General features: G+C 46.1%; 1 protein-coding gene across 1 annotated transcript in view; it reads right to left on the reverse strand.

The window, feature by feature from the left end:
- Positions 1 to 462: 462 nt before the first annotated feature.
- SLC26A5 (solute carrier family 26 member 5) overlaps positions 463 to 26,599 on the reverse strand; it is a 136,763-nt gene continuing 110,626 nt past the window's right edge. Inside the window, exons 17-19 of the mRNA XM_063927010.1 lie at positions 21,885 to 22,109; positions 18,334 to 18,388; positions 463 to 3,195 (exon numbers count right to left, since the gene is read on the reverse strand). Of these exons, the coding sequence (XP_063783080.1) occupies positions 3,020 to 3,195; positions 18,334 to 18,388; positions 21,885 to 22,109 (456 nt within the window). The 3' untranslated portion in view covers positions 463 to 3,019. The remainder of the gene's footprint in view (positions 3,196 to 18,333; positions 18,389 to 21,884; positions 22,110 to 26,599) is intronic.

Consider the following 26,599-nt stretch of genomic DNA (forward strand, 5'->3'; position numbering starts at 1 on the left):
TAACCAGTGTCTGCCTACTTCTGCATGTTTTGTGTGGTGTGGTGACAGTGTGAGGGAGTAGTAGAGCACACTGTGTAGTGACAGTATGAAGAATATAATATAACCTCCCAACACCACTAATCTAACCGCCCAGCACCTGTACTTTATCACTAAACAAAACCTTTCTATGGCTTAAGATGGCTGATCTGAAACCCACAAAATCATATTAAGGCGGCAAAACACAGTTGCACAGTGCTGCTTGAAACATGTAAAAAGCAAAGTAGGCAAGCAGACTTTCAATTTTACGGTTACTATACACTAGGTCAGGCATGTCCAAACTGCGGCCCTCCAGCTGTTGTGAAACTACATATCCCAGCATGCCCTGACACAGTTTTGCTGTCAGAGAATGCTAAAGCTGTGTCAGGGCATGCTGGGATGTGTAGTTTCTCAACAGCTGGAGGGCCGCAGTTTGGACATGCCTGCACTAGGTTAATTTCATATATATATATATATATATATATATATATATAATTATCAACCGTTTGCTCCCACACTCAACAACAGTTGGTCCAATATGCGTTGGGTATGGTATCGCGGCAGGGGGCGAGCGCAATGGAGCCCCTCGCGGGCTCACTGCACTTGCCACAGGTTCTATTCCCAAACTATGGGTGTAGTGTACACCCATGAATGGGAATAGCCCCTGTTAGCCGGCTGGCAGCATTGTCAGTGGTCGGGATCTCGACTGCCGGCAATGTAACCGCATCCCATATATATATATATATATATATATAATGCTTGTAGCATTTTTTAGCTATGGATAACACATGCCCTCCTATGTTTGCCATCCAAGTCTCTGATTTGAAGGTGCATGGGCGTGGGAGACGGAAGGTACTGCTGCGGGTTGGTGATCATGACGGGTGTGTGGGAGGTGTCTGGTATAATAATACAAACCATGAGGACTGAGGCATACACCCCTGGAGAGAGACTGACGTGCAACAGCACTGATCCTCCTCTCGCTCAGCCGCTGACAGGGATCCCGGGCTGACTGGCAGCATTGCCAGTATCAATATGATGATGATGATGATGATGATGAAGAAGGCGGCAGACACTGCTGGCCAGTGTCCGTTTACTTATCATTCAGTTGTGGGAAAAGTTCCCCCGCACTAGATTAGTTGGAAAAACTAGTTAGACCAACCATTGTTGAGTGTGGGAGCAAACTGTGGATAATCATTTGCTCCCACACACTGCCAGATTATCATTCCAACCAGTCAACCTGTGGCTGGTTGGAATGATACTGTTCTTATGCATGGCCAGCTTTAGACACAGTGGACTAATTGAATGCAGCGTACAACTGGCATCAACCTCAGCTTGCAACTTTCACCAGGCTTTGAGTTCCAGCAAGTCGTGTCCATCTAAATAGGCACATGTGCGCTTTTCCGGTGGCCATTATGGCCGCAATTCTCCTCATCATGCCCTTAATGTCCTTTGGCTTCATCTACACTCCCCTCTCCAATCCCTGATCCAGCCCCCTTGTTCTAGAGAATCATTAAGTGCTACCTGCCTTCAAAAAAAACAAAAAATGCAAACAAAAAATAAGAGCAAGCTGTGGCCAAACAAGCTGCAACTTTTGTTAATGACCAACTCGGAATGAGGCCATATGTTAGAGAATTACCCCAGAGCACACCACTAAAGAAAGTGTCACAGAACAGGAGATCTAGACGAATTACCTATTGCTTCTCAAATGCAGAAAGTAACTTGTATTTCATGTAAAAGAAATGTAATGGCATTACAATGCCTTAAATAGACTTCATAAATTATGTTATCTGACTGTATGAATTACCTTACTGAAGTACTTTGTATATACTATACTATATAGTAGCTTCTTTTTACACCTGAGTACATGAATAATGCAGCATGAATTGCAGTTCACCTTCCAACACTGCTCAATGGACAGGTGCCCTTTGAGAACAATAAGCAAGAAACAATAAAGCAGTGATAAGCGCAGGGTGATAATACACCAGCCAATCATTCCGGATTTGAAAAATGACAGGTGCTGACTAGCTGATGCGTTATCACCTTGCACTTCTCACTTCTTTATCCCTTCTCCAGGCTTAATACATCTGACCCACAGTGACAGAAAGGGGAAATCAATATGATCAAAGACCAAACATATGGAACCCACTGATAAATATAACAAAAGTAAAGCACACTGAAAAGAAAGCAATTTAAAAATAATAACTTTGGTGGCTACTCAAAACACTGCTAGCATTCAAGATAAAAAAAATGTATAGACTTATACCCATCTTATCTATTTGGTTAACCAAGGGATCACACTTAAATAACATTGTAATTTAAGGAATCTAGATCAATAAACTGCATGAATTGAAGGCTCTCCACATGATTTTCTTTTTTCTTTTTAAACTGATGTAAAGTAGAGTTGCCCTATTGCCAAGTTCCATCAAAGTAGAAAACATTCAGTAAGGTACAATGGGAAGATATTTAGATAACAGAGAAGAAAATACCTAATGTCATCAAACAAGAACTAGCGCTCATTAGGGCCGCTGAGCACTGCCTGTAAACGCAGCTACTGTGGATATATAAATGAATCCTATCCATTCACACAAATCAGACATAATAAACTCTGAACAATTCTCTTTTCTCTCCCAATAGCCCTTAATTCCCCATCTCGTACCAGCAGCAGCACAGTATGGGATCATAAAAATAGGGGCATGCGTATTTAAAAGAATCTCTGTACCATTAGAAGACCCAAGATTTTTACACTCCTAATGAATGTATAAGCATTTACAATTAAATAATTTATCCTCTACACATAGCTCGCATAATTTACACAGTAATATTGTGTATATAAATGATGTCTCATGGGCTGATGTGTATAACCAGCAATCAACAATCTCATCAAACCAAAGCGGCACATAGTACCTTATCAAACAGGGAGGTACCTGTGATTTCAGAAATGTATTATACTCTGAGGCAACATTTTAAAATCTTATTGCATTGTCTTTCTCTGTGGAAGGAGATATCAGATCTGGCTTTGTGTGTCGGAGCTGAGAACTTGCTCTTCTGAAGATGCGAGAGCCAAAGAGGATGATCTAAACTTGCAGTGGATGACAGCGTCGTGAATACTGTGAAATATCATATCCCTTCGTATGGACGTATCAAAGAAATTCAACTTGGTCAAATCTTGTATAACCAGTCCTGCGGGGTAAGCGTAAACACTAATAAATACAAGGGTCTAATGCAATTACACAGCAAGTCAGATTCACAGAACAATATAAAATGGAGATTTATGGTAGACTTACCATAGTTAAATCTCTTTCTGCGAGGTACACTGGGTTCCACAGGGAATACATCGGGGTGTAGAGTTGGATCTTGATCCGAGGCACCAACAGGCTAAAGCTTTGACTGTTCCCAGGATGCATTGCACCACCTCCTCTATAACCCCGCCTCCAGGCACTGGAGCTCAGTTTCATTAACCAGTCCAATGCAGTAGCAGGTAAAAGAAGCGGCAGATGTTAGTTACATAGAACCACATTCTCATGACAGGAGAAGGGACCAGCGGCTAATGCCATACAAACCCAAAGAAGCTAAGTGCGTCAGGGTGGGCGCCATGTGGAACCCAGTGGACCTCGCAGAAAGAGATTTAACTATGGTAAGTCTACCATATAACTCTTTTTCTGCAGCGGGGTACACTGTGTTCCACAGGGAATACATCAGGGATGTCCTAAAGCAGTTCCTCATGGGAGGGGACGCACTGTAGCGGGCACAAGAACCCGGCGTCCAAAGGAAGCATCCTGGGAGGCGGAAGTATCAAAGACATAGAACCTAATGAACGTGTTCACTGAGGACCTCGTAGCCGCCATGCACAATTGTTCAGCGGACGCGCCTCGACGGGCCGCCCAACAAGGTCCAACAGACAGAGTAGAATGGGCTTTGATAGCAGCAGGAGCTGGGAGTCCAGCCTGCGCATAGGCTTGTGCAATCACCATTCTAATCCATCTGGCCAATGTTTGCTTATTCGCAGGCCAGCAACGTTTGTGAAAACCAAAAAGTACAAAAAGGGTATCTGACCTCCGGAGAGAGGCAGTCCTCTACACGTAAATACGTACCACATCCAAAGACCGCTCTTTGGAGATCAAACCAGAAGAGATAAAAGCCGGAACCACAATCTCTTGGTTAAGATAGAAAGATACCACCACCTTAGGTAGATAACCGGGGCAAGTTCTAAGAACTGCCCGGTCATGGTGAAAGATCAGAAAAGGTGGACGACAGGACAAAGCGCCTAAGTCCGAAACCCTCCTACCAGAGGCAATAGCCAGCAGAAACACGACCTTAAGCGTAAGGTATTTAAGGTCCACAGACTCAAGAGGCTCAAATGGAGACTCTTGTAGGGCATTCAGGACAACAGACAGATCCCATGGAGCTACAGGAGGAACATAGGGAGGCTGAATCCGTAAGACACTCTGAGTGAAAGTATGAACGTCAGGAATAGACGCAATTTTCCTCTGAAACCACACCGACAAGGCAGATATATGAACCTTTAGGGAGGCCAAACGAAGGCCTAAATCTAGGTCTTGTTGCAGAAAAGCCAAAATTCTGGCAGTTCTGAATTTGTATGCATCGTAATCTTTAGCAGCACACCCGGTGAAGTAAGAATTCCAGACCCTATAATAAATCCATGCCGAAAGCCGGTTGACGGGCCTTCAGCATAGTTTGGATAACAGCTTCGGAGAATCTTTTGGCCCTTAGGAGTGAAGCTTCAAGAGCCAAGCCGTCAAAGCCAGTCTGGCCAGGTCCAGGTAGACACAAGGGCCCTGAACAAGGAGGTCTGGGCATTGAAGAAGTAGAAGAGGACGCTCTATCGATAGACACTGCAGGTCTGAGAACCAATGCCGTCTGGGCCATGCTGGAGCGACTAGAAGTAGTATTCTTCCTTCTTGCTTGAACTTCCATAGTACCCTGGGCAGGAGTGACACTGGAGGGAACACGTATGGCAGCCGAAAGTTCCATGGAATTGCCAGTGCGTCCACGAACGCTGCTTGAGGATCCCTTGTCCTTAATCTGAAGTTCGGAACCTTGTGATTGTGTCAAGACGCCATCAGGTCTACATCGGGTAGGCCCCACTTGTCCACTAGTAGTTGAAAGACTACCGGATGAAGACTCCACTCTCCGCAGTGAACGTCCTGACGACTGAGGAAATCCGCTTCCCAGTTGAGGACTCCGGGGATGAACTCTGACGATATTGCTGGCAGATGGCGTTCCACCCAACGAAGGATTTTTGATACTTCCATCATTGCCATGCGGCTACGAGTGCCGCCTTGATGATTTATGTATGCCACCGTGGTGGTGTTGTCTGATTGTACTTGAATAGGCCTGGTCTGTATCAAAGGCAGGGCAAGAGTCAAGGCATTGAACACTGCCCGCAATTCCAGAATGTTTATCGGGAGGAGAGATTCCTCCTTGGTCCACCGACCCTGGAGAGAGTTCTACTCCAGCACCGCGCCCCAACCCTGCAGGCTGGCGTCCGTAGTCAGTAGGACCCAGTTGGGGATCCAGAAGGGACGGTCCCTGCTCAACTGTTGGTCCTAAAGCCACCAGCTCAGTGATAGACGAACCTCCGGAGTCAAGGAGAACATTTGAGACCTGATCCGGTGAGGCAGGCTGTCCCACTTTGAAAGGATTAACCTCTGCAGAGGGCGGGAATGAAATTGAGCGTACTCTACCATGGCGAAAGCAGACACCATGAGGCCTAGTACTTGCATCGCCGAGTGTATCGACACTCGTGGGCGAGAAAGGAAGCATCTGATCCTGTCCTGAAGTTTAAGGACTTTCTCTGGAGACAACAGTCTTTGACTGTGTGTGTCCAGCAGTGCCCCCAGGTGCACCATGCTCCGAGCAGGGACCAGCGAGGACTTCTTCCAGTTGATGAGCCACCCGTGGGCTTGCAGGAATTGGCCCGTCAGTTCCAGATGATGAAGAACCTCTTGGGAGTTCGCCAGGATCAGCAAGTCGTCCAAATATGGCAGGATCCTGATACCGATGGCGGAGAAGGGGCATCATCACGGCCATGACCTTGGTGAAAATCCGAGGTGCCATGGCCAATCCAAATGGCAGCGCCTGGAATTGATAATGTAGGTTGCCAATAGTAAACCGCAGATATTGCTGATGCAAAATGGCATTAGGTATATGCAGGTAAGCATCCTGTATGTCCTCGGGTTCCATGGCCAGCACAATAAAGCACAGGGTTTCCATACGGAATTTGTACACTCTCACAAATTTGTTCAAAGATTTGAGATTGAGTATAGGCCGGAAGGACCCATTGGGTTTCGGGACTAAAAACAGAGTTGAATAGTACCCCCTGCCTCTCTGGGACAGACATACCGGTATTATCACTCCTGTGTCCAGGAGAGATTGTACAATCAGGTGTACAGCCTGCGCTTTCAAGGGATCCGAAGGAAGAACCGTCGTGCAGAACTTGCAAGGGGGACGTCTCTTGAAAGAGACTGCGTACCCGTGAGAGACAACTTCTCGCACCCATGCATCTGAAGTGGTCTTTAACCAGACCTGAGTGAAATGTAGAAGTCGGCCTCCCACCCTGGGATCCCCCAGGAGGAGGCCCGCCCCGTCATGCAGGAAAGAGAGAGAAAGATTATGAGTGCGCTGTCAGCGGCAGCCAGTAAAGGGGGGGTCAGCCCCTAAGTAAAGTGAAGCAACAATATGGAAATATATACTGGCGCCGGCTGTGAAACCAATAAGGGACGATAATTTGTTAAGATAAAAAAAAAAATCACAAATTTTTAATAAACATATAAAATGGTTAATTGAATAAATCAGATGCAGTCACACTATCTTTATCTGTTCCTAAATCAGAAACAAATGATGTTAAAAGATGTTGATTAGGACCAATTGGATCCCACTCATGGTAAATATTATATGTACACAGTCTCCGGTTAGGACTCCCTCCTCATTATTTCTTGGTTCACTTGAGATAATAGTAGTTACCCAGTCCTTATGGATGTTGTCCCCAGGATCTCAGTTTAGCAGGTGAGAATCCAGTGAGCAGCAGGGGAATATTTCCAGGTTGTAGTGGGCTTGTAGTGTCCAATAGGGGCAAGAGTCCAATTGTTACCGGAGATACCAGGTGGATCCAAAGCTGATGGTCAGTGTCCTTAGCCCAGTCATGCAGCAGGCTTGTCCTGTTTAGAAGCAGGCTGACGGGCAGCCCAGGATTGTTTGGATTTGGGCTTAGTGGATACTTTAGCAGTACGAGCCTGTCTCGGGTACGTCTGACCCTTCGCTTTTCCTGGAGGATGAAAGGAACAAAAAGTGGTACTCTTAGCCTTCAGAGCAGGAGGATTAGTACTTGGGAGAAACGCAGTCTTGGCAGACGCCAAATCAGTTACAATCTTGTTTAGATCCTCCACAATGAGGATGTCTCCCTTAAAAGGGAGCACCCCCAGGGTCTTTTTGGAGTCCAGGTCCACTTTCCAGGACCTCAACCACAGAATACGGTGAGCCAGTATAGACGTGGTAGATGCCTTGGCCGCCATAACCCATGCCTCAGAGGACGCCTCCTGAATATAGTGGATGGCAGTGGTAATATGAGACAGATATTGTCTGGCAGTGTCAGATATAGCCTGAGGTAGCTCTTCCTCCAATGCCTGAACCCATGCTTCAATTCCTTTGGCGGCCCAGGAGTATCGAGAACCTTCAACTTGTTCATTAGCTAAGTATTATTCACTTGGTTTCTTCACCTCACCTTCCCCCTAGAGCAGCGCCAGCTCCCTCACGATCCACTTTTTCACTATACTACCAATCGAACCTTTCGGGATAGGTTTAATAGTGAGGTTAGATGGCAGCAACTATATACAGAAACACCCATTAGGTTTTCGAAACATACTATGTACAGCACCGGTAAGAGAATAAATAGACTTCAGGCATCCCTTCACATGCTTATTCGTCGGCTCCTTCAGTGAGGTGACAGTGGTGACAGGCAGAGTAAATGACACCACAAGACGGGCGACATGAGAGTCTACCGGCGGTGGATTTTCCCATTTGTTACTAAACTCAGCAGGAATAGGATAACAAGCTAGCATATTTTTAGGCAGGGAGAATTTCTTTCCCGGAGAAGACCAGGATTCCTGACGTATGTCAAGTAAATGGTCAGAATGTGGTAAGACTACTTTAGCAACCCTCTGATGTTTAAACTTATCAGGTTTCTTAGACGCAGTAGTGGGATCTACCTCATCATCAATTTGTAGCATCAGCTTAATCGCCTCCACTAGGTCAGGGACATCAACATGAGTTGTAGGTTTCTCATCAGAAGCAAGTGATTCAGTGTCTGACGGATCAGTATATTCCCCATCTTCATCAGAAGAATTATCTGAAATGTTAGTGGATTGTGAGGAGGAAGCGGCCCGCTTAGATGACCTCTTGACCCCAGTGGCGTTTGTACCACCAAAGATTGATTTAATTGTTGTATCTGGGTAGACAGTGTCTTCCCAGGGTGGATTAACTACAGGGACAATATGTGGTTGCAATGGCACAGGAGGTCCCACAGGGGGCATAAGACGTGACACCAGCGTATGCAACATACTGGAGAAATGGCTCCTGAGTGACTACGGGAGCTGTGGGCTGACTGGGAGATGTATGGCATCCAGTACACAAACCATCAGTTATAACTTCCCCCCCAAGTAAATCCGTGGTGCACGCCCTGCATGATGCAGAAGCGTCCGCGGATTTCCCGCCCTGCGTGGCAAACATGATAGCAGATGTAGCCGCAGAGCTAAACAGTACAAAATAGACAGACAAAAACAATACCTGCAAATAACCCCCTTATATTATGTGACACAAACAGAGGATTAAAGCGGTATGATGTGACTGAAACACACAGTAAAACACACTAAATAGTATAATAAGAATTTACTTACCGATAATTCTATTTCTCATAGTCCGTAGTGGATGCTGGGACTCCGTAAGGACCATGGGGAATAGCGGCTCCGCAGGAGACTGGGCACAAAAGTAAAAGCTTGAACTAGCTGGTGTGCACTGGCTCCTCCCCCTATGACCCTCCTCCAAGCCTCAGTTAGGATACTGTGCCCGGACGAGCGTACATAATAAGGAAGGATATTGAATCCCGGGTAAGACTCATACCAGCCACACCAATCACACCGTACAACCTGTGATCTGAACCCAGTTAACAGTATGATAAACGAAGGAGCCTCTGAAAAGATGGCTCACAACAATAATAACCCGAATTTTGTAACAATAACTATATACAAGTATTGCAGACAATCCGCACTTGGGATGGGCGCCCAGCATCCACTACGGACTATGAGAAATAGAATTATCGGTAAGTAAATTCTTATTTTCTCTAACGTCCTAAGTGGATGCTGGGACTCCGTAAGGACCATGGGGATTATACCAAAGCTCCCAAACGGGCGGGAGAGTGCGGATGACTCTGCAGCACCGAATGAGAGAACTCCAGGTCCTCCTCAGCCAGGGTATCAAATTTGTAGAATTTAGCAAACGTGTTTGCCCCTGACCAAGTAGCTGCTCGGCAAAGTTGTAAAGCCGAGACCCCTCGGGCAGCCGCCCAAGATGAGCCCACCTTCCTTGTGGAATGGGCTTTTACAGATTTTGGCTGTGGCAGGCCTGCCACAGAATGTGCAAGCTGAATTGTACTACAAATCCAAAGAGCAATCGTCTGCTTAGAAGCAGGAGCACCCAGCTTGTTGGGTGCATACAGGATAAACAGCGAGTCAGATTTCCTGACTCCAGCCGTCCTGGAAATATATATTTTCAGGGCCCTGACTACGTCCAGTAACTTGGAGTCCTCCAAGTCCCTAGTAGCCGCAGCCACCACAATAGGCTGGTTCACGTGAAACGCTGAAACCACCTTTGGGAGAAATTGAGGACGAGTCCTCAATTCTGCCCTATCCGTGTGAAAAATCAGGTAAGGGCTTTTATAAGATAAAGCCGCCAATTCTGAGACACGCCTGGCTGAAGCCAGGGCTAACAGCATTACCACCTTCCATGTGAGATATTTTAATTCCACAGTGGTGAGTGGTTCAAACCAATGTGATTTTAGGAACCCCAAAACCACATTGAGATCCCAAGGTGCCACCGGGGGCACAAAAGGAGGCTGTATATGCAGTACCCCTTTGACAAACGTCTGGACTTCAGGCACTGAAGCCAGTTCTTTTTGGAAGAAAATCGACAGGGCCGAAATTTGAACCTTAATGGACCCTAATTTTAGGCCCATAGACAGTCCTGTTTGCAGGAAATGTAGGAAGCGACCCAGTTGAAATTCCTCTGTAGGGGCCTCTTTGGCCTCACACCACGCAACATATTTTCGCCAAATGCGGTGATAATGTTTCGCGGTTACATCCTTCCTGGCCTTTATCAGGGTAGGGATGACTTCTTCTGGAATGCCTTTTTCCTTCAGGATCCGGCGTTCAACCGCCATGCCGTCAAACGCAGCCGCGGTAATTCTTGGAACAGACAAGGTCCCTGCTGGAGCAGGTCCTTTCTTAGAGGTAGAGGCCACGGGTCCTCCGTGAGCATCTCTTGAAGTTCCGGGTACCAAGTCCTTCTTGGCCAATCCGGAACCACGAGTATAGTTCTTACTCCTCTCCATTTTATGATTCTCAGTACTTTTGGTATGAGAGGCAGAGGAGGGAACACATACACTGACTGGTACACCCATGGTGTTACCAGAGCGTCCACCGCTATTGCCTGAGGGTCCCTTGACCTGGCGCAATATCTGTCTAGTTTTTTGTTGAGACGGGACGCCATCATGTCCACCTTTGGTTTTTCCCAACGGTTTACCATCTCTTGGAAGACTTCTGGATGAAGTCCCCACTCCCCCGGGTGAAGGTCGTGTCTGCTGAGGAAGTCCGCTTCCCAGTTGTCCACTCCCGGAATGAACACTGCTGACAGTGCTATCACATGATTCTCCGCCCAGCGAAGAATCCTTGCAGCTTCTGCCATCGCCCTCCTGCTTCTCGTGCCGCCCTGTCTGTTTACGTGGGCGACTGACGTGATGTTGTCCGATTGGATCAATACCGCCTGACCCTGAAGCAGGGGTTTTGCTTGACTTAGGGCATTGTAAATGGCCCTTAGTTCCAGAATGTTTATATGAAGAGATGTTTCCATGCTTGACCACAAGCCCTGGAAATTTTGTCCCTGTGTGACTGCTCCCCAGCCTCTCAGGCTGGCATCTGTGGTCACCAGGATCCAATCCTGAATGCCGAATCTGCGGCCCTCTAGTAGATGAGCACTCTGCAGCCACCACAGAAGAGACACCCTTGTCCTTGGCGACAGGGTTATCCGCTGATGCATCTGAAGATGCGATCCGGACCATTTGTCCAGAAGATCCCACTGAAACGTTCTTGCATGGAATCTTCCGAATGGAATCGCTTCGTAAGAAGCCACCATTTTTCCCAGGACCCTCGTGCACTGATGCACTGACACCTGGCCTGGTTTTAGGAGATTCCTGACTAGCTCGGATAACTCCCTGGCCTTCTCCTCTGGGAGAAACACCTTTTTCTGGACTGTGTCCAGAATCATTCCTAGGAACAGGAGACGTGTCGTTGGAATCAGCTGCGATTTTGGAATATTTAGAATCCACCCGTGCTGACGTAACACTAACTGAGATAGTGCTACTCCGACTTCTAACTGTTCCCTGGACCTTGCCCTTATCAGGAGATCGCCCAAGTAAGGGATAATTAAAACGCCTTTTCTTCGAAGAAGAATCATCATTTCGGCCATTACCTTGGTAAAGACCCGAGGTGCCGTGGACAATCCAAACGGCAGCGTCTGAAACTGATAATGACAGTTTTGTACTACAAACCTGAGGTACCCTTGGTGAGAAGGGTAGATTGGGACGTGGAGATAAGCATCTTTGATGTCCAGAGACACCATATAGTCCCCTTCTTCCAGGTTTGCTATCACTGCTCTGAGTGACTCCATCTTGAATTTGAACCTCTTTATGTAAGTGTTCAAGGATTTTAGATTTAAAATTGGTCTCACCGAGCCGTCCGGCTTCGGTACCACAAACAGCGTGGAATAATACCCCTTTCCCTGTTGTAGGAGAGGTACCTTGATTATCACCTGCTGGGAATACAGCTTGTGAATGGCTTCCAAAACTGCCTCCCTGTCGGAGGGAGACTTTGGTAGAGCAGACTTCAGGAACCGGCGAGGGGGAGACGTCTCGAATTCCAGTTTGTACCCCTGTGATACTACCTGCAGAATCCAGGGGTCCACTTGCGAGTGAGCCCACTGCGCGTTGAAATTTTTGAGACGGGCCCCCACCGTGTCCGAGTCTGCTTGTAAAGCCCCAGCGTCATGCTGAAGACTTGGCAGAAGCAGAGGAGGGCTTCTGCTCCTGGGAAGAGGCTGTCTGGTGCAGTCTTTTTCCTCTTCCTCTGCCCCGGGGCAGAAATGAGTGGCCTTTTGTCCGCCTGTACTTATGGGAACGAAAGGACTGAGTTTGAAAAGACGGTGTCTTTTTCTGCTGAGAGGTGACCTGGGGTAAAAAGGTGGACTTTCCGGCCGTTGCCGTGGCCACCAGGTCCGATAGACCGGCCCCAAATAACTCCTCCCCTTTAAACGGCAATACTTCCATATGTCGTTTGGAATCCGCATCCCCTGACCACTGTCGCGTCCATAACGCTCTTCTGGCAGAAATGGACATAGCACTCACTCTTGATGCCAGGGTGCAAATATCCCTCTGTGCATCACGCATATATAGTAATGCATCCTTCAAATGCTCTATAGTTAGTAATATACTGTCCCTATCCAGGGTATCAATATTTTCAGTCAGGGAATCCGACCACGCCACTCCAGCACTGCACATCCAGGCTGATGCGATTGCTGGTCGCAGTATAACACCAGTATGTGTGTATATACCCTTCAGGATATTTTCCAGCCTTCTATCCGCTGGTTCTTTGAGGGCGGCCGTATCAGGAGACGGTAACGCTACTTGTTTAGATAAACGTGTGAGCGCTTTATCTACTCTAGGGGGTGTTTCCCAACGCGCCCTAACCTCTGGCGGGAAAGGGTATAGTGCCAATAATTTATTAGAAATTAGCACTTTTTTATCGGGGGAAACCCACGCTTTATCACACACCTCATTTAATTCATCTGACTCAGGAAAAGCTACTGGTAGTTTTTTCACTCCCCACATAATACCCTTCTTTGTGGTACTTGTAGTGTCAGAAATGTTCAATGCCTCCTTCATTGCCGTGATCATGTAATGTGTGGCCCTACTGGACATTACGTTTGTCTCCTCACCGTCGACACTGGACTCAGTATCCGTGTCTGGGTCTGTGTCGACCCACTGAGGTAACGGGCGTTTTATCGCCCCTGACGGTGTCTGAGACGCCTGGACAGGCACTAATTGATTTGTCGGCTGTCTCATGTCGTCAACAGTTTTTTGTAAAGTGCTGACATTGTCACGTAGTTCTTTAAATACAACCATCCAGTCAGGTGTTGACTCCCTAGGGGGTGACATCACTAATACAGGCAATTGCTCTGCTTCCACATCATTTTCCTCCTCATACATGTCGACACAATCGTACCGACACCCAGCACACACACAGGGAATGCTCTGATAGAGGACAGGACCCCACTAGCCCTTTGGGGAGACAGAGGGAGAGTTTGCCAGCACACACCAGAGCGCTATATATATATATATATATATATAGGGATAACCTTATATAAGTGTTACTCCCTTTTATAGCTGCTGTTTATAATTTAGCTGCCAATAGTGCCCCCCCTCTCTCGTTTTTACCCTGATTCTGTAGGGACTGCAGGGGAGAGCCAGGGAGCCGTCCTTCCAGCGGAACTGTGAGGGAAAATGGCGCTTGTGTGCTGAGGAGATAAGGCCGTCGTGAAGGGGCGGAGCCTATCTCCCGCTTTTTTCTGGAAAACTGGCAGGGGTTAAATACATCCATATAGCCCAGGAGCTATATGTGATGTATTTCTTTTGCCATCCTAAGGTATTTCTGTTTTTATTGCGTCTCAGGGCGCTCCCCCCCAGCGCCCTGCACCCTCAGTGACCGGAGTGTGAAGTGTGCTGAGAGCAATGGCGCACAGCTGCAGTGCTGTGCGCTACCTTAGTTGAAGACAGGAACGTCTTCTGCCGCCGATTTCACCGGACCTCTTCGTTCTTCTGGCTCTGTAAGGGGGCCGGCGGCGCGGCTCGGGGACCCATCCAGGCTGAACCTGTGATCGTCCCTCTGGAGCTAATGTCCAGTAGCCTAAGAAACCCAATCCACTCTGCACGCAGGTGAGTTCGTTTCTTCTCCCCTTAGTCCCACGATGCAGTGAGCCTGTTGCCAGCAGGACTCACTGAAAATAAAAAACCTAAACTAAACTTTTACTCTAAGCAGCTCAGGAGAGCCACCTAGCATGCACCCTTCTCGTTCGGGCACAAAAATCTAACTGGGGCTTGGAGGAGGGTCATAGGGGGAGGAGCCAGTGCACACCAGCTAGTTCAAGCTTTTACTTTTGTGCGCAGTCTCCTGCGGAGCCGCTATTCCCCATGGTCCTTACGGAGTCCCAGCATCCACTTAGGACGTTAGAGAAATACTGTGTAACACTATATATGAGACCCTGACGCACCTAGCCCCCCAGGGTACAGAATACAGTGATAGCAATAGGTGGCATACACTAATGAAATCCACACAGCAGCTACAGGCACACTCAGTCACAGTTACAATGCAGAAATTAATTCAGATTAACACTAAAACTGCACGTGTGTGTGTGTGTGTGTGTGTGTGTGTGTGTGTGTGTGTGTGTGTGTGTAACAATGCACAGTAGATACTGGAAGTATATCTCAGAACACTTGTACTCAGTGTTCAGGCAGAAGCCCACTTGTTCTTATCTAACACTGTCTAAAATAACATGTAGAATACTTAAGTGACTGTAAAATCACAGTGCTGATGAGGCAGGCGGATTTACAGAGGAGACTTAGCCCAGTAGTCCCGGAGACCAGGCACAGCTATGTGAGAAAACGTGCCGAAATCTAAGTCAGGGAGTGAGGGAGAGTAATAAGCAGCTCCAGGGTGGGAACACCAGTAGTAGATGGCTCCTGGAGCTGGGGGAGGGGCTACAGGTCAGCGCCTTATCCCCTCTGCTGGTCCTCACCACCGGGTACTGTAGAGCCTATGTAACATGGATTTCTTAAAATCCAACCTGTGCTCCCTGCCCTGGTGGATATAGTGGGGTCCCTGTGCAGTACAGTGTCCTCGCCAGCGCCACAGTCCGTCTCCTGGGACCGCGACCAGAATGTGATTTAGTGGCGGGTTCCGCCTGAGGGACCCTACCTCCTCCCTGATGTGCAGCCACGCGATCCTGGAGAGCGTCAGCAGCGGTGTACCTATGAACCGGTGCGCCTCTGCTGCAAGTACCCGGGAACCAGCCGCGGGAGTATGCAGCGCTGCAGGGGAGGTAATGGAGCCACAGCACAGCATGTCAGAATGACATAGAAAGTGCTGCAACCCTTGAAGTATTCTAAAAAAAAAAGCTCTTTTCAGGGCTGCCTAGTGCAGCCCCCCTGTACGGAGACCTGCTCTACAGTCACCAACGTACAAACAGCTCCAGTGTCCAGAGGCGGGGTTATAGAGGAGGTAGTGTAATGCATCCTGGGAACAGTCAAAGCCTGTTGGTGCCTCGGATCAAGATCCAACTCTGCACCCCGAAGTATTCCCTGTGGAACACAGTGTACCCCGCTGCAGAAACATAACTAATAATAGTAATCATATTAATGTAAAGCACAGGGCGGACTTTGGGAAGTTCTTCTACATTCTAATTTTTGTACATTTCCAAACTATTCATACTTAAATTTTTCTGTATTCAGTACAGTTCTGTTTCTTTGTTCATGTTTAACCATTTTTTAATATTTACTTTTGTGGAATTTTTGGCATTATAAAATATCAGTCGATCATCCCTAATGCATGGCTAAGGGCTCTTTCATTTGGATTCAACTATCTAATCTTGCAAAAATGCAGTCTCCTTGGCCAACAGAGGACTTTCTTGGCCATTCATCTTCCTGAAATAACTGGATGTCCTGGAGTGGTGACATACAGGAGCCAAGGGTCTGTAGGGTTGTTGTTAGGAAAGGATGCAAGGTTACAACGAATAGATTTACTAGGAGGAGCACAGTGACACACACATCATGGCCCACTACAGCTAAGCACATTTGTGACTCTGCCACAGAGCTCTTTCTTGCCAACTTTCCCACAATCAGCATGCTGCAAACTGCATGGGTACACACAGGGCCGGATTAAGGCTGGTGAGGCCCAGGGCAACAGAGGTTGTGGGGGCCCCCACCATCACTAAAATTGCTGCCAAAGGCGCCCCCGCCACCACACACACACACACACACTCACTCCTAACGTCACTTACGGAGAACTGCAACACTGGGACAGCGTGCCTCCGCACCTGGCATCTCACAGTCATTGTTTTGTGGGATTTCCCTATCCCGCGAGACTGACACTGACTGTGCATGGAGGAGCTCCTCAGCAGCCACTCTTCAGAACGCAGTAGGTGGGGGCCCCTAATATGTGGGGACCCTGGGACAGCTGCTCCAGTCGCTCCTCCTTTAATCCGGCTCTGGGTACACAGCCTAAGCATCTTAAGGATGAACTGCGTCCTGATGCTTTCTAGTGTAACATAAATTTCATGTCACACAGTGAATGGTCTAATGAAAAGTCTGTGTAGGGACATTTACTGCAAACAAATCCAATATTCCACTTCTAATTGGCCAAAAATAATGATTCTATGCGACGCGAGGTCTCTGCTGTTTCCAGCAAATTGCAGACTATAGGTCAATCTCAATATACAATTCCTATTTGTTTAATAAAATCAAAAGCTTAGCTTGATACCTGTAAAGTTCATTCTCCTCTTGCCCACAAAAATCACTAAACTGGACTACATTTGTACAGGTGGGTATGTAATGGTATGCTGGCAGCCGGGATTCCGGTGGTCAGCATACCAACGTTGGGATCCTGGCCGCCAGAATGCCGGCAGGGGAGCAAGCGTAATGAAGCCCCTTGCAGGCTCGGTGGCTTACCGTGGTCACCACAGGTTCTATTCCCACTTTATGGGTGTCGTGGACACCCATGAGTGGGAATATCCCATTAGCTGGGATTCCGGCTGTAGCCATTGTCAGTGGTCGGGATTCCGTAGTCGGTATCCTAACCGCCGGGATCCCGACTGCCGGCAAAGTAACTGCATCCCATACAGGTTAACTTGCATCAGTGTTTCCAAATCCGGGGGACCCACAAACAGTGCGTATTTTTACAGATCTCTTGGTGCACAATTGTAGTCATTACTGGCTAACACTTTAAAAAGATGTAGCAACAGGCAGAGCTCATTATTTCACACGTCATACTGAGGAAATCTGTACAATATGCACTGTTAGGGGTCCCTGGAGACTGGACCTTGGAAACACTGACTTACATCATCATACTGCAATAAGCATGGACATGTTGCATCATCAAGTTTACGTGGAAGCGGAAACTCTTGAGCAGGGGTCGGTAACCTGTGGCACTCCAGCTGCTGTGGAACTACAAATCCCAACATGCTCTACCACGGTTTTAGCATGCACTAACAGCAAAACTTTGGCAGGGCATGCTGGGATTTGTAGCTCTACATCTACAACCCAGAGTGTGACAGGTTGCTTACTTCTGCTCTAGAGCAAATATGGTGGGTAAGGGCTAAATGTGATGGAAGTAAAGTTTTCCAAGCAGTGCCTTGGTAAATCACTCAGTGTTCTGGCCATGTGTGAAGCACTATTGCATGAATAAATGTGTTACATAGCAATTTGCATACCTCCCAGCTTTCGTAATCCTTAATGCGGGACATGCCGCGACGAAGGCGCTGCCGTGGCCGGAAAAGGGGCGGGGTTTCATGAGTGTACGCAGGGCCTCGAGTGATGGAGTGGGGCATCACACTACGATCCCCGGGTTTTGCTGTTTTGGGGGCGTGCCCAGCGCTCCTTGAGCAGCCCCTTCCTCTCCTCCCTGCACTGTTCAGAATCTAATCAGTGATCACCGGCTGCTTTGCAAAGCAGAGCAGCTGTGATAACTGGTTCCCCCAACTGCCCCCCGCCTGCGGGACACTTTGAACCGTGGGAGGGACAGCGGGACAGTGTCCGAATAGCGAGACTGTCCCTCTGAAATCGGGACAGTTGGGAGGTATGCATTTGGTTTGGAAAAATAGCCACGATAACAAGCATACAGGTGAACAGCATACAAACTACAGGTGAACAGAGGAACCCACCTAGTACTAATACTTTAGAAGTGACAGCATAGATTCAGGACTTACCATTACAGCTGGATAAAAAGATGTCAACACCGATTTCTTTGTATTCCTTGATTAACTGTAGGACAACAATTAAAGAAACCATTATGAAATGTAACGAGTTGCTAAGCCACTCAGGAGCACAACTATGGGTGCACTAATGTTTGATAAGCAAAGAACTTAAACAATAAATTCACATTTTTCTTTTATTGTGTTTATGAATATTGATTTTTTTGTTTTGTTGCTAATACGAGGACACAAATCTGTATATACAATTGGAATATAAGTAACATGTAAAACAGATATCTCCTTTTTTCAGTAAATACCAGTATAACAGTTCTTTGTGCATTTGTTTTATTAATATATTTTCCCTGCACTGGGGATTGTATCATAGTCACCACAACATTATGCTTTCTCAGGGACCTTGAAAACAATAGTGTAAAATACGGCAGATGTAGAATGAGGAAAAGCTAAATGCACATAAATCCTAATCCTAGGTACAAATAAAACAAACGTACAGTTTTAGCTGTCAATCACTTTAATACTCTGACCACCTTACACTGAAATACCCCAAACACTTAGCATAGGATCCACCATATACAAAACACTAATGCCGCTTTCACATTGGGTCCCACCCAGGAATTGGAAATGGGTCTTTCCTGGGTGGGACCCGGTATTGGACCCTATACACCGCCATGCCAACCCGGCAATATACCATGTCGGATTGCCATCCGGGGGCTGAGCTGGCATCGGGGGTGGAGGTAGCGCTGGGAGAAGACATCAACTCCGCACCGACTCTCCCTATGCAGTGAACGGGCCCCAGGTCACATCGACCCGGCAACCCGGTCAAACAGCACCTGACCCGGTATTTAACACGGGAATAACCCTTCTTTATTCCCGAATTGAATTACCGGGACAGGCGACCTGGGAATTCGTCCATGGCCCCTTTCACACCGCACAGTGACCGGTGTCGACCCGGCAATGTACCGGGTTATTTTTGCATTGTGAAAGGGGTATAAAAAGCAAAACACCACCATACAGTAACTCACAGCACAAAGGTGATAAATACCTTAGTATTCGTCGGCACAGCACTTGCTTCCCATTGGCCAAACAGCAACAATAATTTCTGATTGGCTGAGCAATTAGAATTTAATGTTACTTGCTGGTTTTGGGAAACCAGCAATTCACAACCATTGTCAGATGCTTTCCACAAGTGCAAGGCTCGGGGAGCACCAGTTTTCTATTAGCATTTAAGTGCCATTCAATTCTTACAGGTCAGTCAGTTAGTTAATTAATAATGGTGCTTATCGGCCAATGGGAAGCCAGCACCTCCATACAAAAGCATAAGCCATGCAGCCATACTACGGGAAAGCATGGTTAGTGAGCAGTATTCATTTCAGAATGGCAGAGAAAAGGGAAGCAAGAACAAAAAGACGTATATAGAATAGACTGAATGGAGTGAGGGGAACACATAATACAGGTTGAGTATCCCTTATCCAAAATGCTTGGGACCAGAGGTATTTTGGATATGGGATTTTTCCGTATTTTGGAATAATTAGATACCATAGTGAGATATCATGGTGATGGGACCTAAATCTAAGCACAGAATGCATTTATGTTACATATACACCTTATACACACAGCCTGAAGGTAATTTTAGCCAATATTTTTTATAACATTGTGCATTAAACAAAGTGTGTCTACATTCACACAATTCATTTATGTTTCATATACACCTTATATACACTGCCTGAAGGTCAATTAATACAATATTATTAATAACTTTGTGTATTAAATAAAGTTTGTGTACATTAAGCTATCAAAAAACAAAGGTTTCACTATTTCACTCTCACTCAAAAAAGTCCGTATTTTGGAATATTTGGATATGGGATACTCAACCTGTATAAAATATGTAAATTCCTGTAAAACGTAAATCGCGATTCAACCGTATTACATATTGCTAGAAAATATAGAATTGTACTTTCAGCAATAATGAACACGTTTCTGTCAACAAAAAAAGTACCCGATTGTAAAGTACAACAAGATACACTGGCACCATATAAATAAATGTTAATAAATAATACTCTAACACCTTTCTGTAACTTTGCCATGGCATCATTTAATGTACAGGTGCACTACTCACTGACATGATTGTGGTGGAATGGTTTCTTATTACTAAGCCCTAAAGTTTTAGGATCTAACTAAAAATGTGTGTTTTCAATCCATATTTTAGGATTTTAAAAATGTTAAAAATGTCAGTTTAGGAATTTATACTTTCTACGATATTCAATTTCCCGTACCGATTGTGGGTGTTAAAGTTTCGCTGGGGGGGAGCTATCTAATTAGCCCCGATAAGCCGGCGCGTGCCGCAGCTTACCAGTGATTTTGTTTCACCTGCCTCCGGCAGGCGAAGCAAAATCCCAGACAGCTGTCCTGTTTTCATCCGAAAACGGGGCTGTTTCACCCGAAAACAGACAACTTTCACTGAACCTGTGTGTTTATAGGTGTAACTGCAACTTTTACCGGCCGAGCTAATCAGATAGCCTGACCGCAGCTCCCGATGTCTCTTCGGGCAAAATTAAATATCCCTTTTTGTATGTCAATAAAACAAAACCACACAACATATCATTATGTTTGAAACACTTTGCCTTTATTACAGATGAGACCTGCTACTTGCTTGCAGCGTTTGCTCCTGCGATGCACTGTGCCGCGAGAGGCTGCAATCCATTTGCAGCCGCGGCTTTCCCACAGAAGCAAATGGATCACAGGTGTGTGCATACGCTTGTACCTGCGAATCTCGGGAGCCGACAGTCACGCTGCGTACGCTATGCAGCAAAGCTGTAACAGGACACATCTGCATATAGTATATGAAAACTTCCACAATGCATTTATATAGTTTAAAATTTAGATTTTTTTAGGGTCTAACAGTCAAAATAGGTCATTTGAGGTACTAACACATACCCTGCAACTGTACCTTTTTGGCAGGTACAGTACCTTTTTTATGGTCTGTACTGATTTTTGGCTCTCCAAACTTCCATTGAAAGTATAGGAAAAGGGGTGTGACCACGCCCCATTTACCCACGGCCACGACCCCTTTTCGAATTTGTACCGATTTTTATGTGTAAAATGTTGGAGTGTATGCTAACACCCATCTTTAGGTCCTGTAGAAATTAAGTATGTTACGCCCTGGTACATAAAACATAAAAGGAAACTTAAATTTGAGTGTAATGGGAAAGCATTAGAATAGGTTAGAACCTTATAATCATGGGATTACTTATCACACAAATAATGAGACCTTAGTTTGTGCAATGCACAAGTCACTTTCCCCACAGTACCCAAAGTGTAAGACACTACTGTATAATGCTGCACTTCACACCTATAAAGAGATCAATGATGTTGAAAAATGAAAATGATTAGCGTGTGTGTGTGTGTGTGTGTGTGTGTGTGTGTGTGTGTGTGTGGCCATCTTCCTACCACTACAGGTGCTAACGTGGCCCAGAACTGATCCAGAGGCTCTGCTTAAATGTCAAACATTTACACCTGTGTGTTAGACAGATCAGTTATTAGTCACTTACAGATTTTAGTGCTTTGGCTCCCACAGAGTCTATGAAGTTGACTGGTGTGAAGTCCACAATAATTGAGTGAATGTTGTTGACTGGAGACATGAAGTACTCCAGCTCTTCAGAAGGTGAATTCTGCACATTTCTATCAGCTGATCCATTTTTCACATTTCCTGACAAGTCTGTGGTTAGGTCATCATTCATCAGTTCATGTTTCACAGCCATTTCTACATCGTTAGTCTGAAACCAAATGCAAAACACAAAGCAATATAGTGAGCTGGGTAATTACTGATCATGGATCAACAAAAAAAATTGTCATTAGCAATACGTAGATGAAGGTACTATTCCAGTTATATGACAGCATCTAAATACACCATTAGTTTCCTGTACGATATACTGCTAAGCTGACGGAATTACGGTTTTGCATTTTATAGTTCAAGTTCCCTGGCTTTCCACACCGGAGTATAAGTGTGTGTACACACGGTGAGATCCTTGCTATGCCCGATTTTTACTTGCGATTTCCCTTGAACTCCCCGGAGCCCAGATAGCACAGATTTTGACTAACTTTTCTTGAGATATGGACTATGTGTGCTTACGATTTTGGCTTATGTGAGATTTTGGCTTATGTGAGAAGTCATTGACATGTGAGAAGAACTAGATAGTACACCGATCTAGCAAGGATTGACTTGCCTGCACAGTCTATCTTTTCTTGCGATGCCGACCTGGCGGGACCGCGCATTGGGATCGAATCGGGATCGCAAGGTGACTTTCACCTTGCGATCTGCACTAACTTTTCTTGAGATTTTGACTATATAGTCAAAATCGAAAGAAAATATCTCACCGTGTGTACATTAACAGTAAAAAGTTGCAAAATTGGGAGAGAGGAGTAAATTAGGGAAGATCAGAAGGTATGTACAGCACAGGAAATGAACTGAGGGAATTAGTATTATTATCCTTTATTTAAATAGCGCCACAAGAGATCCGCAGCACCCAGTTACAGATTACATAAACAAATAAGCAAAACAAGAAAAAAGTGACTTAAGGCCCATACACGCGGTGAGATTCGGGCTATGCCCGATTCTCACTATGCGACAGGGACTAGGTCGGTGCTTGCGATACTGACTAGGGTGGTCATTCCGAGTTGTTCGCTCGCTAGCTGCTTTTAGCAGCATTGCAAACGCTAGGCCGCCGCCCTCTGGGAGTGTATCTTAGCTTAGCAGAATAGCGAACGAAAGATTAGCAGAACTGCTACTAAATAATTTGTTGCAGTTTCTGAGTAGCTCCAGATCTACTCCTAGACTGCGATCACCTCAGTCCGTTTAGTTCCTAGTTTGACGTCACAAACACGCCCTGCGTTCGGCCAGCCACTCCCCCGTTTCTCCAGCCACTCCTGCGTTTTTACCTGGCATGGCCAGTTACCTCCCAGAAACGCCCCTTTCCTGTCAATCACTCACCGATCAGCACAGCGACTGAAAAGCGTCGCTCAGACCTGTGTAAAATTGCTTAGTTTGATGTTAAAATACTTAGCGCATGCGCGCTGCGTACCATGCGCATTTTCCACCTAATTGCTGTGTTGCGAAAAACGGCAACGAGCGAACAACTCGGAATGACCACCTATGTGTGATTTTGGCTAAGTGTCAATTTTGACTATCTTCTCTACGAGACAGTCAAAATTGACTTGCCTGCACAATCTATCTTTTCTTGCAATGCCGACCGCGCGGGACCGCGCATTGGCATCGAATCGGGATTGCCAGGTGACTTTCGCCTTGCGATTTGCACTAACTTTTCTTACGATTTTGACTATATAGTCAAAATCGTAAGAAAATATCTCACTGTGTGTACACACCATTACAGTTCAAGACAATAAAGGACAAGTACAGGGTATATAAACACAGCTGCATCAGCAGACGACACTGAAATAAGTATTAGGGTGGCAGACAACCAAGGGATTTGGTGCCGTTGAAGGGAGTAAGAGGGCCCTGCTCGTGAGAGCTTACATTCTAAAGGGGAGGGGCAAGTAGAGAATATATAAATAAAACTGAGTCAGAAATGTTAAGTAGAGCACAGTACTGTAAATGAGTCGTTTGTGTTTTGGGGACTGGACTTTACAGTTAATTCTGGAGAGTAACATCAAGGCTACAATTAAGCCTCTTAGCTTGCTTACTGCAACCATATATTGTGATTTGAGGTCATAATAATTAGTATTTATTTATAAGGCACCCACAATATTGTACGATTGGGTATAAAGCAAAATAACTACAATATATACACATGCATGGTGAGGTGGCGTTCATAGAAGAGAGATCAAAACCGTGAGCTAGCATGTGCCAAGATCACACAGAAAGTGCTGACATAGGTGCCAGGTGGATAGGATTGTGTAGGAAGGAGAACACAAGGAAAGAGGGCCCTGGCATTGAGATTTACTAGCATGCTATTCACAGTGCAAGCACTATACAAGGCAAACCCATAGTCAATGGTTTATCTAATCACTCTGCTGCCTGAACTGAAAGAATTGCCCATTATTACACCATTTACCATAGATATTTATATTAGCTAAATACACAGCATAAAAACACGAAGAGCCCAGAGCTCCCTTCCCAACAACAGCCCCTTGGTAAAATACAGTATTTGGCAACAATGGAGAAAATGCCTGAATATTTGAAGAAACCCCACAATTAGATCCAAATCTAATTCTAATGGTTCCTCAATAATATCACCTCTTATTAAAATGATCCATGCCAGGACTTCCTGTATTTTTACTGTAGTCATTGTAGATGATGGTTGACCTGAGCTAATCTACCAATTAAGTCTGCGTGAGTGTCTCTGCTACTCCCAATGTAGATTTGTGAGAGTCTTGGACTCTGACTCAAATTACTCCACCTCGCAACTGTCCCCTACCATATTATTCTCATATTTAATGTATACGTTTTTTTACACAGCCAGTCACATGCACAAGCTTTATCTGATGTTCAACAGATGGGGGCTCCTATCTAGTGAACCTTAGTTACACATATGTGGCCTTGCTTGGCTTTTGGTAACTTATAATGTATTTGAAACCATGTTGTTTTTTCTTTCTTTGACTGCTTTACTGTTCTTTTTCTGTATCTCTAATAATAACAGTGCTTTCTCCTTTATGGTTAGTGTTATGGAGTCATAAATAAGACTTACATTCCAGTTGTGGGGACTACTTGTGGACTACATCTGGACTCCAGATAAGAAAAAAAATGATTATTTATTGGTACAGGTTCACTTTAGCAATTTTTGCACTATTAGTGATTATCATCTACTATTGCACTTGTCCTTTGTGTTTTTCATATTATACAGTACATACATACATACATATACAGCCCTGATCCTCTCGCTGATGAACATCACTGAATCATTTCCTTGCTATGAAAATCATTCAAATTCTGAGAAAACCTTGCTGACTATGGGGGGTCATTCCGAGTTGATCGCTCGCTAGCTAGTTTTAGCAGCCGTGTAAACGCTATGCCGCCGCCCACTGGGAGTGTATTTTAGCTTAGCAGAAGTGCGAACGGTTGTATCGCAGAGCGGCTACAACATTTTTTTGTGTAGTTTCAGAGTAGCTCAAAACCTACTCAGCGCTTGCGATCACTTCAGACTATTTAGTTCCAGATTTGACGTCACAAACCCGCCCAGCGTTCGCCCAGCTACGCCTGCGTTTTTCCTGGCACGCCTGCGTTTTTCCGCACACTCCCTGAAATTGGTCAGCTGCCACACAGAAACGGCCACTTCATGTCAGTGAGACTGAAATGCATCGCTAGAGCCTGTGCAAAACTGCATCGTTCGTTGTGCCCGCACGTCGCGCGTGAACTGACGATTTTTAGCCTGATCGCTGTGCTGCGAACAAATTCAGCTAGCGATCAACTCGGAATGACCCCCTATAACCACTATGGCCGCATTCAATTAGATGTGGTAATTTACCGCACCCTTCTGTGAGACCTGTGTATACAGCACTACACCATGTGACACAGGAACTCACCTTCACCCCCCTTCCTCCCCGTGGCAACACGAATCAGAGCTACTGCACATGTGCGGCAGCTCCTCAGCTCTGATCGTCAGCCAGATGCACCAGAAGAAGGAAGATAGCCAAAGGGGAGTTGTAGTGCAGTCCAGCTGCAGCAGCAGCAGCTGCTTCCATGTCATTGCGGAGCCGCCAGTCTCCTGTCTCTTCCCTGCAGTTAGTGGCAGCGGTGAGTCACTGTGCAATTCAAGTTGAAAAATGTGTATGTGGGAGGGCTGTAATGCGTCTGTCTGTCTGGGGAGAAACAGTCTGCAGTGTCCGAGTATGAGTCTGGTGGTTGGGGAAGTCCGCATTCCTAGTGTGTGTGTAGGGGTGGTAGGGGGACACAGTCTGCAGTGTGTGTTTAATCTGCTGCCCTAGTTTTTGTGTGTTCTGGGGGAGGGGAGGTGCAGTCTGATTATGTGTGTGGAGGAGGTATAGTCTGTAGTGTAATCAAAGTGAGTGTGTGTGTGTGTGTGTGTGTGTGTGAGGGGCTACACAACGGTCTGCAGGTCTGTAGTGTGTTTGGGTAATCTGCTGTCCTAGCTTTTGTGCAGGGGAGGGGTGGTCTGAAGTCCTAGTGTGTGTGTGTGTGTGTGTGGGGGGGGGGGGGGAGGCAGGGTTAATTTGCAGTGTGTGTAAACTGCTGTCCTATAGTGTGTCTTGGGGGTGTGTGCAGTCTGCAGTCCAATTACGTGTCTGGGGG

Source organism: Pseudophryne corroboree, chromosome 6 (assembly GCF_028390025.1).
Source record: "Pseudophryne corroboree isolate aPseCor3 chromosome 6, aPseCor3.hap2, whole genome shotgun sequence".
Taxonomy (NCBI): domain Eukaryota; kingdom Metazoa; phylum Chordata; class Amphibia; order Anura; family Myobatrachidae; genus Pseudophryne; species Pseudophryne corroboree.